This window comes from Entelurus aequoreus, linkage group LG08, assembly GCF_033978785.1.
Source record: "Entelurus aequoreus isolate RoL-2023_Sb linkage group LG08, RoL_Eaeq_v1.1, whole genome shotgun sequence".
NCBI lineage: Eukaryota > Metazoa > Chordata > Actinopteri > Syngnathiformes > Syngnathidae > Entelurus > Entelurus aequoreus.
The window spans coordinates 59398133-59410479 of NC_084738.1; the positions used below are offsets into that span (position 1 = coordinate 59398133).

Sequence of the window (12347 nt, forward strand, 5' to 3'; positions counted from 1 at the left end):
GATGCGGCCGGTCGGAAGGAATGAGCAGCGACAGGCCACCGCAGGTTATTTAGCGCCGCACTTCCTGTGTTATTTTGTGAAGGAGGCCGGCGGCCCAGCCCGTTTTTTAAAAAAAACAGCGCTCGACGACCAGCTCTGCATTTCTCTCTTCAGAGCCAGGAAATCACAAGCGGTCATTGTGGTTTGCCGATAAATGTTTAGGTTACGAGAGAGAACGCCGCTCTCGCATGGGCACAGGGTGCGCAATATTGTGCTGAGTCACCTTGCCCGGCGGCATGCGTGCTGACAAGCGGACACATAAATCATACGGCATGTTTACATGCACAAATAAACTCTCTTTCTGCGTAGATAAAAACATTTACACTCCCAAGGAAGAACCAGATGCATCTCATAACACAACGTTTTTAATGCCACGTCTCGCAATGTTGATGTCAGCGCAGTCTTAATGTTTTCCTAATTCTTTGTGTTGGCCTTTAGTAGTAAGTAAGTGGCAATATTAGTATGGTAAACCTTAAAATGGCCAGAAGTCGTACAATGCTGACAGCAGTGCAAGTAGACTATTGTGCAAATATACCTGTAAGGCAGACCTGGGCAAAATACGGCCCATTAAGATTTTCAATCTGGCCCATCGGGCGTTCTACATAATATTTTAGACCTTTAACATCAAAACTGTCGCCGCCATTATTATTAATTATTTTAAATTTTTAATTTTTAATTTATTTATTTATTTATTTATTTATTTATTTATTTATTTTTTAATGAATTTATTAATCAATCCAACAAAACAATACACAACAATACCATAGCAATGCAATCCTTTAACATCAAAACTGTCGCCGCCATTATGATGTGCAGTGTTGTTTTTAAATGACCGTAAGTCTTGAACTATAGAAAGTATTTCAATGGTTGAAATCTGCGCTTTTATTTGTTATAGGAGTTATTACGGTAATCTACGTCCCAGCAAATCAGACCAGGAACAAAGCAGAGTGTGCGGGGTTTGTTTTCAGAGCTGCCAGCCCGAAACGCGTTCGTCAGGAACAGATGCGGAAGTAAATTTTTACAACAAATTTCTGCATAAAAGTGATAATATATCATATTGTAGGTGTTTATTACCCTTTCATTCATATTTTTTTTCATATCTGGTCTGAGAAGTAAGAGGAGCGATGTTCATATGCTGTTAATATTCACTGTTTTATTGTTCATAGTTAATATTATAAATCCCACTTTCTTTATTTTAATGTACATTTTGGGTCTCCCATTCAGTAAAAAACTGTAAAATTCTATTCGTTTTTTTGGAGGTGGTCTGTCATAATTTTTTTAGAACTCTATCGGACATTGTGACTTTTGGTATTAGTGTTCCTGGAAAAAAGGGAACCAAACATACATACTGTACAGCAGATTTTTACAGCTAAATGTGTACATATAATTTATACACACATACACATTGGCCCCACAGGCACGATTTTTCTCTCAATGTGGCCCCCGAGTCAAAATATTTGCCCAGCACTGCCATAAGGTGTCCAAACTTTTTGACTTGGGGGCCCATTAGGCTAAAAAAATTTGGCCGGGGGCCGAAAACCGACTGCATGTGAAGTAATAATACATATAGCCTATACCTAAACATATATATATGTGTACACATTATAATAATACAATGGATATATAATTACCAATGAATATGATTGGATATTAAGAGTATGTGAAAGTTTGACTCTTACCTTGTTTACTTCCGTGACAACCTCCTTAAAGTTTTGTAATCAACCAGAAATGTCAAGCAGCTAAAATGTGCCAAACATGGATAAGTGTGGAGAGTGTTTTGCTATTTCCCATCACGCATTGTAATAGATGATTACAATGCATCCATTGCATACACCAATCTAAAATGGTGTAATTTAGATTATTTTGGTGCTTGGATGTTTTTCTAATATCCACAAAATTCAAATTGTGTTATGTGTGTTTTTTTTGTGAGCCATGAGTAATTAAGATTGTTTGGATTGCATCATATCCATGCCCAGTGGCCTAGTGGTTAGAGTGTCCGCCCTGAGATCGGTAGGTTGTGAGTTCAAACCTCGGCCGAGTCATACCAACGACAATAACAATGGGACCCATTACCTCCCTGCTTGACACTCAGCATCAAGGGTTGTAATTGGGGGTTAAATCACCAAAAATGATTCCCGGGCGCGGGCACCGCTGCTGCTCACTGCTCCCTTCACCTCCCAGGGGGTGATCAAGAGTGATGGGTCAAATGCAGAGAATAATTTCGCCACACCTAGTGTGTGTGTGACAATCATTGGTACTTTAACTTTAACATATAAGTAAATGCTGTGCTGTATTTACTTCAAAGCACAAATAAATTACTCACGTTGTTCACAAGATGTCGGCAAATTTGCAGCTATAAGCCGGAAAGATATTTAAAATTAATTTGGAAACACCCGGTAGTTTGGACACCCCTGCCATAAGGTGTCAGGCTGTTGACAATACCCACAAAATTTTGGAAGAAAAAAACATTTTCCATATATTTACTAAACTGGACTTTAAGCCGCAGATATATACGTTGTAAAATGAGTTATTTACACAGAAAGATTTTGTAAATGTTTATTTACATACCTTAACTATTTTCAAATGGTGTCTGTAACACGGCAGTAAAGTGGCTGATCAAACAAAACAGAATTAATCGTCATGGACCCACTAGCTGCAGAAGCTACCTCTCCAATCCGCTAAACAGACTCAAGAACTCCACAGTGACGTTTAGGTGAATTTGTGAAACTGAAACAATACAAAAAGAATGCCATTGCAACACAGACACTTTAACACATTGGACGGTTTATTAAGTAAGAATTGTTTTGGTTATATTGTAAAACTAATAAACGTTGCTTGGAGTGATGAATGAAGAATGCTGATTTGTAGTAACGTTATGGATGACTAGAAGACGGAACAGGACTTCTACTTCTGGTTAAAAGGAATACCTGCAGTCAACGAACTCGTCCAAAAGATGACGCCATAGCACAAACAATAACACACTTTATCAGTGTGTTTGCTTGGCAAAGAAAATCCATAAATTAGCCGCACCGTTTTATAAGCTGCAGGGTTCGAAACGTAGGAAAAAAAAGTAGCGGCTTATAGTACGGAATTTACAGTACATGTTATCATGATTGTGCCTGTTACTACATTACATATATACTATAATTACAGCGTGTATATAAAACCTTAGGGAGGTTTTTGAATGTTTTTAGAGCGCTTCATAGGTGGAATAAAGCGACTCTCATAGGCTCCATTGTAAGCAGACTTTTGATCGCATTTATTTACTACCGTAAAATTCCAGACTATAAGCCGCTGCTTTTTTCTTACACTTTGAACTCTTCAGCGTATAAGACGATGTGGCTAATTTATGGATATTTCTTTGCTGACGGCATAATAAAAATTTTAAAAAGAAAACAAAACAGGCAAATACACTAGGAAAATGTTCTATTGTTTGTGCTATTGGACAAATCCGCTCACTGCAAGTGCTGCAGTGTCCTTCTATTTAGTGCCGTTCATTCTTCAAGCCATCCATAGCGCCTCTACTCGTGTGGATTTTTCATTCATCGCTCCAAGCAACGTTTGTAAGTTTTACAATATAACTAAAACTATTCTTACTTACTAAACCGTCCCATGTGTGACGTCTGAAGGACTGTTTTCATGCATATTTGTATATGCTACCGTAATTTAATGACGCTAGCATCGTTAGCATTAGCTAATTTGCTAACACGTCTACGAGTGTCTGTGTTAGCATTACTAACTTACAATAACATTCTTTTTGTATTGTTTCATTTTCACAAATTCCTCAGTAAATTCACCAAAACGTCATCTTGGAGTTATTGAGTCTGTTTAGCTGATTGGAGAGCTAGCTTCCGCAGCTAGTGGGTTCATGACGACGACTTCTGTTTTGTTTGATCAGCCATTTTACTGCCGTGTTACAGACACCGTTAGGAAACAATTAAGGTATGTAAATAAAGAATCTTTCTGTGTAAATAGTCATTTCACGACGTATATATCTGCGGCTTATAAACCGGTGCGGCTAATATATGGAAACATATTTTTTCTTCCAAAATTTAGTGGGTGCAGCTTATATCCCGGTGAACTCTATAATCTCGAAAATAAGGTCGTTAGAATGCATAAAAATGACCAATGTATGCTCGTTTTACAGAAGGATTGTGGGGGGAAAAAAAGTGCAGTTCCCCTTTAAAAGTAAAAAAAAAAAGTGTACCACTTTTACTGTCACTTCCTGTCAATGAGAAAGGACGCAAAGAAAAAAAGCTCCGCTTCTGCTACCGGAGTTTTGTTAAGTCTGAAGATTTTGACCACTGATTTGACCACTGATTTGACCACTGATTTGCGATCACAGCCACAGGAGAGTCACCTGGCATCTTCGATCTGATTTTGGTCAGTTGAGAGGCACTGATATATAATAAGGCGAGTGGAAGAGCCGTTAGCCTCAAGCCAAAGGCGCCTCCCGCAGTTCAAAGCGGTTGCCTAGCAACCAAAAGCTACGGCGAGTATACAGCTGTTTTAAAGTGATCCCGACGTCGCAGAGTGATATAAGTTGACAGGCTGACACCTCAAATTGATCTCTGAACGGCGCAAGGTACGAAATTGTTGAAAAAAACAAGTTAAAAGTGCCGCAAGTCGCTAAAGAAGTAACTGCCCTTAAGACATAAGAGGCGCTGACGTCAGTGACTGCCGCGATGCCAAAAGTTAAAGGATTGACTGGAAAGACTGATTTGAAGCTGGGCACAGGACATGATGGGATTCAAGAAGGGATACTACAAAAAATACTCCAGGAATTTAAAGAAGAAATGATAGAAAAATGGGAAGAGGATATGAAAGAAATGAAAGAAGAAATTAAAGAAATTATAAAAGAGAACAACTCCAGAAATAAAGAAGCCACTGAAATGAGCAAACAAATGAAGATCCTTCAAGAAGACAACAACATGCTGAGGAACATCATAGATGAAATGGATCAGGATAAACGAATGAATGATATCATTGTGACAGGGCACCGAATTAAACCAAGATCCTATGCGAAAGCTGTGAATAATGAAGGTGAACCAGATGAAATGGATATGGTCTCAGCAGAACAGCAAGTGGTCAACTTTCTGCAATTAAAAGAAATTGAAATTGACATTAATACCATCGAAACATGCATCCCACTGAACGGAAGAAACAACAACGCCACTCCAGTCGTGCTCGTGAAACTCGTACACAGAAAATCTAAAATGGCATTGCTGAGACAGGGAAAGAAGCTGAAGGGAACAAATGTGTACATGAATGAGCATCTCACAAAACATAATGCTGGAATCTCCAAGAAAGCACGCGACTTGAGAAGGCAGGGAAAAATCCAGGGAACTTGGAGCGCCAACTGTAAAATCTACATCAAGCTGAATGGAGGTCCAGAAGCAAGAGTAATTGTTGTCCATGACAGCAAGGACCTGGACAATTTTTAAAGTTTACACAGCTACCACAACAACGATGATAATGGACTCTGACAGAAAACAAGCACCTAAATTCAGCATCGACACTACTATGTTCCAAGGGACGACTAAACAAGAGGACCTACATTCAGGATTGCATCCACCTACACTTATAGAGATTATTGAAACAACATCAAAGATTGTTGAACAAGAAAATATGGAACTAAAAAATTTCTGCAACAAAGATCACAAAAACCAGGATTTGGAAAATGATATAGATCCAGATACAAATTTTTTCTCCCACATCAGTAATAGTTGTTTTTATTATACAGATGATCAATATAATAGCAACATTGAATGTGATAACAAATTGTCAATTATTCATTTTAATAGTAGAAGCTTGTATGCAAATTACAACAACATTAAGAACTTTTTGGAACACATCAACGAACCCTTCAAAGTGATTGCTGTCACAGAAACATGGATTGATGATAAAAAAGGAATAGATTTTGATCTGGAGGGATATGAGCTAAACTACATCAACAGAACCAACAAAAATGGAGGAGGAGTAGCTTTGTACGTGATGAAGAACCTGAACTACAAAGTGGTAAAAAACATGTCATTTGCTATAGATAATATCTTAGAATGTATAACCATTGAAATATGTCAGGAAAAAAGCAAAAACATATTCATCAGTTGTATATATAGATCACCTAAGTCAAGTATAGAAACATTTGAAGAATGGATCAAGGCAACTTACATGGACAATGATCAAAGAATAATGTTCTTATGTGGTGACTTTAATATTGACTTATTGAACCCCAACAAGCAAAAGTCTATTGATGACTTCATTGATACAATGTACAGCATCAGTCTATTTCCTAAAATCACAAAGCCAAGCAGAATCACAGCACACTGTGCCACGCTTATTGATAATATTTTTACCAATGATTTTGATAATAACACTACAAGTGGTCTACTTATAACCGACGTTAGTGATCATCTGCCAGTTTTTACAATATATGATGGAAACTACAAGAAGAACATGGAAGACAAAAGGACATTTCGAAGACTATGCACAGAGAAGAGGATGACTGCCTTCAAAATTGAGCTACAAAAGCAAGATTGGGACAATGTGTATAATGAAAAAGAGGTTGATGAAGCATATAAACATTTCTTAAACAAGTTCATAATACTTTATGACAAACATTGTCCATGGATACAACTCAGTAACAAGCAGAGAAAGAATAATCAACCATGGATGACAAAAGGATTAAAAAATGCTTGTAAGAAGAAGAATACACTATATAGAAAATGTATAGCACAAAGAACTATAGAGGCAGAAATTAAGTACAAAAAGTATAAAAACAAGTTAACAGACATACTACGATCATGTAGAAAAGAATATTACAGTGAATTATTGGACAGGAACAAAAATAATATGAGAGCAACATGGGGCATCCTCAATCGCATTATTAAAAATGGAACTAAGAGGGACTACCCTCAATACTTGTTAGATGAAAATAAAAAAAATGACAACATAAAGGAAGTAGTTGAAAGTTTCAATAATTATTTTGTAAATATTGGACCAAAATTGGAAGAAAGGATTCCAGACCCAGTTCCAATTGAGGACTATAATGATACCATAGAGCGAAATCCCAACTCCATGTTCCTCAGTAATGTGACACAGGAGGAAATAGTTACAATTGCAAAAAAATGTAAATCTAAGACTTCAACTGATTGTAACGGAATTGATATGGAAACGATAAAAAAGGTTATTGAAGAGATCTCAGGACCATTAATGTATATTAGTAACCTATCATTTCAAACAGGTACATTTCCAAACAAAATGAAAATAGCTGAAGTTGCACCAATTTATAAGACTGGAGACAAACATCAATTTACAAATTATAGACCTGTTTCTCTACTGCCACAATTTTCTAAAATCATTGAAAAACTGTTCAATAACAGATTAGAAAGTTTCATAAATAAAAATAGAATACTCGAAGAGAACCAATATGGATACAGAGCTAATGTTTCAACTTCAATGGCTTTAATTGAAATTACAGAAGAAATTACCAATGCAATAGATAGTAAAAAATGTGCGGCAGCGGTTTTTATGGATCTAACTAAAGCATTTGACACAATTAATCACAATATTTTAATCAAAAAACTAGAACGATATGGCATCAGAGGGTTAGTCTTAAACTGGAAAAGAAGTTATCTAACGAACAGGAAACAATACGTGAAGCTAGGCGAACACACGTCTACAACGCTAAATATATCCTGTGGTGTACCTCAGGGATCAATACTAGGACCTAAATTATTCAATCTCTATATAAATGACATTTGTAAAGTTACAAAAGATTTAAAGTTAGTATTATTTGCGGATGATACAACAGCGTTTTGTTCAGGAGAGAACACACAGGAGATATTACAAATAATAACAGAAGAAATTAACAAATTAAAAAGATGGTTTGACAAAAACAGACTATCGTTGAATCTCAGTAAAACTAAGATAATGCTATTTGGTAACAGTAGAAGAGAAAGTCAAACACAAATGCAAATAGACGGAATAGAAATTGAAAGAGTAAATGAAACCAAATTTCTAGGTATAATGAGTGATGATAAATTGAACTTGAAATCTCACGTAAAAAATATACAACATAAAGTTGCAAGGAACACGTCAATAATGAATAAAGCAAAACATGTTCTAGACCAAAAATCCCTTCATATTCTCTACTGCTCACTAGTGTTACCATATCTGAGCTACTGTGTAGAAATATGGGGAAATAATTACAAAAGTACACTTCATTCATTAACGGTGATACAAAAAAGATCAGTTAGAATAATACATAATGTTGGATATAGAGAACATACAAACCTTTTATTTATTGAATCAAATTAATTTGCAAACAGCTAAAATTATGCACAAAGCAAACTATAACCTGCTACCCAAGAATGTACAACAATTCTTCTCAAAAAAAGAGGAGAAATATAATCTTAGAGAAAAACGTAATTTAAAACATTTGTTTGCACGTACAACACTTAAAACCTTCAGTATATCAGTATGTGGAATTAAATTATGGAATGGATTAAGCAAAGCAATCAAACAATATGATCCACTTCAAGAAACTCTTCAAACTTAAAGTGTTTACAAAGTACAAAGAAGAAGAACCATGACAAACATTCTCAATTTATTTCATCCATCCATTCATTCATTCTTAAAGTAATCTTACTTATCTCATTATATGAAATATGACTGACTTCACCAATTATTATTATTAAATTCTTACCATTATTTATTTATTTATTTTTATTGTGATTACTTATGGAGTTTATTACTTTTGTAAAGTAAATCTGAACAGCCGATATGGGCATCTACATCAAATATATGATTTGCCTGAGAAGCTGGAGAGGACAAAAAATAAATAAATAAATAAAAAATGAATATATATATACCGTATATATATTTTTTTAATTTTTAATTTTTTTATTTTTTTTATTTGTGGCGGACGTAATTCTTTCGTGGCGGGCCGCCACAAATAAATGAATGTGTGGGAAACCCTGCTCTATAACTGATTCAGCTAGGAATTCATGGATATTCGCATTGATTGAGGAGTCTGCTACCGATGCAATCTAATCGCTCACTTGTTGAATCGAATACTCGGTCGCATCGGTTTATCGTTCACAACCCTAATATATATATATATATACAGTATGTATATATATATATATATATATGTATATATATATATATATATATATATATATATATATATACATATATATATATATATATATATGAAATACTTGACTTGGTGAATTCTAGCTGTAAATATACTCCTCCCCTCTTAACCACGCCCCTCCCCAAACCACACCCCTGTCCCACCCCCGACCACGCCCCCAGCCAAATGGTAGTAGTCACGTACAAATTTGTGTGAATTATGCAAAATGATTTAAATGTGGTCCCCATGAACCATATTGACTCTTTTTCCCCAGAGTCCCCAGTAAGAATGATCAGCACATTAATTCATCAATCCAGAGATTTAAAGACGTGTATGAGCTAACTGGGCAGTGGACATTTTACCTCATTTTTTTATGCCTCCACAACCTGTAGAAAGGGTGGTCCCCACAAGTGATGATCAAAAACTTGGTCCCCATTCCAAATGATTCCAGTATGTGTGTATGTATGTATGTGTGTGTGTGTGTGTGTGTGTGTGTGTGTGTGTGTGTGTGTGTGTGTGTGTGTGTGTGTGTGTGTGTGTGTGTGTGTGTGTGCGTGCAGCAGGGCAGGTGTATCTGTCAGTGTGCGTGCTCTGTTTGTTTTTGTAAGTGAGCTCGTGTGTGGGAGTGGGGATGCCTTGAAGGGAGAGAAAAGCCGCACTTGGTGGGGGAGGACAAGGGGTGGGGGGTCCTTGCGTGTGTGTGTGTGCATGCGTGTTGGTTCACGCAGGTTGAAGACATTAGTGCCCTCCTCATGGCAGCAGCACCTGACAGCTTGCGTGAGCAATGCATCCCCCCACCCCACACCCCGCCACACATAGCACTGCGTCTAACATCCTCTGCTGCAGAGGCGCTCACAGCTAATGCACCTCTCCACGGGACCCCCCAGGGCGATGAGGAGGGGTGTGTGTGCGTGTGTGTTACTTTTGTGTGTTTGTTTTTAATGGCCCCAGCCACTCTTACAGTATCACGCACGTCTAAGTGGTGTGGTGACACGACACACTTCTATACGTGGCATATAGACCCCCCGCCCCCAACCCCGCACAAACGCACATTCAAAACAAACAGCGCTCACTTGGGGAGGGGGGTGGGGGGAGTGCAGACAACAATGATTCAAGGTGACGCCTTAAAGGACAGTGTGTCGCCCTGCAGGCCAAAGGGATGGAAATATCAAGTGGAGGCAAATCAGCATCAGTTACACGCAGAGCGAGCATCAGCAGCCGAATCCCGCCCCTCCTCGTCCGCCATTACAAAACACAATCGCACCGCACACTCAAACCGAGACAAACCGCTCTAAGTAGGGAGTTCTACGGGTACCACAAGGCAGAGTCGTGTATAAAGAGTGCCATCTTTGCTACCAAGGACGTGTGCGGCTGTTTAAGTACCAATGATTGTCACACACACACGAGGTGTGGCGAAATTATTCTCTGCATTTGACCCATCACCCTTGATCACCCCCTGGGAGGTGAGGGGAGCAGTGGGCAGCAGCGGTGGCCGCGCCCGGGAATCATTTTTGGTGATTTAAACCCCAATTCCAACCCTTGATGCTGAGTGCCAAGCAGGGAGGTAATGGGTCCCATTTTTATAGTCTTTGTGCTGGGGTGCGTGCAATTATAAATGATAAATGGGTTATACTTGTATAGCGCTTTTCTATCTTCAAGGTACTCAAAGCGCTTTGACAGTATTTCCACATTCACCCATTCACACACACATTCACACACTGATGGCGGGGGCTGCCATGCAAGGCGCTAACCAGCAGCCATCAGGAGCAAGGGTGAAGTGTCTTGCCCAAGGACACAACGGACGTGACTAGGATGGTAGAAGGTGGGGATTGAACCCCAGTAACCAGCAACCTTCCGATTGCTGGCACAGCCACTCTACCAACTTCGCCACGCCGTCCCCATTGCTGTCGTATTGACATAAGTTTTTCTGACGAAATAAACCAAAACAATCCAATCCAATCCACTTTATTTATATAGCACATTTAAACAACAAAATATTTCCAAAGTGCTGCACAACATTATTAAAAACAATATTAAAATATTATCCTTAGCTCCACCAATGACTGAAAAAAAACAAAAAATAAATACATATAAAACCAATATAAAATAAATATGATTAAAATCGATTTTAAAGGGTAAAACCAATTAAAACAGTAAATAGAAACCAACATTTTAAAAACACAGAGGGCAACAGAGGACCACACAGCTCACGTAGTGTTAAAAGCCAGAGAATAAAAGTGGGTCTTAAGACGAGACATAAAACACTCCACTGTGGGAGCAGTTCGAACATGGAGGGGCAGAGTGTTCCAGAGCTTAGGGCCGACCACAGAGAAGGCCCTGTCTCCCCTGGTTTTAAGTCTGGTCTTGGGCACCACAAGCTGGAGCTGTGTGTATATATATATATATATATATACAGTATAGGCCAAAAGTTTGGACACACCTTCTCCTCATTCAATGCGTTTTCTTTATTTTCATGACTATTTACATTGTAGATTGTCACTGACGGCATCAAAACTTTGAATGAACACATGTGGAGTTATGTACTTAACAAAAAAAGATGAAATCACTGAACACATGTTTTATATTCTAGTTTCTTCAAAATAGCCACACTTTGCTCTGATTACTGCTCTGCACACTTTTGGCATTCTCTCAATGAGCTTCAAACACACCCGTGAAGTGAAAACCATTTCAGGTGACTACCTCTTGAAATGGTTTCACAATTGGAATGTGATTCGATTTTTTTTCAGGACCCTTATTCATACACACTGTTAAGTTTGTACCCAAGGTTTACAGCTTTGGGGCCGGGCGAGCATTTATTTATTTAGTTATAAGTTAAATGGCAAAATAATCCACAAAGTCAAGAGCTAAGGCCCCCATGTAATATAATTGTGTGCGATAGAGAGAGCAGAGACTTGTATAGAATCAGGCTTTTTAGTTTGTTTATTAAAAAATGCAAAGTATTGATGGATCTGTTCTAAAGGAAATGAGGCACAGCCCTCATATAATGTTTGGGAAACAATGCATACGTTTACTGTGCAGGTTATGTTTTTTACTGTGGAAACTAAATACTGAATTTACTTTGTTTTGTGTGAATTTTGCAGGTTCACACTGAATTTGTGAGGAACATCGAGAACACCTCTGTAGACGGCTTAATACAGAAGCTGGCAGA

At 37.9% G+C, this 12347-nt stretch overlaps 1 protein-coding gene across 10 annotated transcripts in view; it reads left to right on the plus strand.

Annotated features, from left to right (window-relative positions):
* The window catches only part of fcho2 (FCH and mu domain containing endocytic adaptor 2), a 157966-nt gene that overhangs the window by 53856 nt on the left and 91763 nt on the right, over positions 1-12347 (plus strand). For all 10 annotated transcript variants that reach the window (XM_062056937.1, XM_062056939.1, XM_062056940.1 and 7 more), the window contains exon 8: positions 12280-12347. This exon is cut by the window's right edge and continues 29 nt beyond it. In XM_062056937.1, the coding sequence (XP_061912921.1) occupies positions 12280-12347 (68 nt within the window). The remainder of the gene's footprint in view (positions 1-12279) is intronic.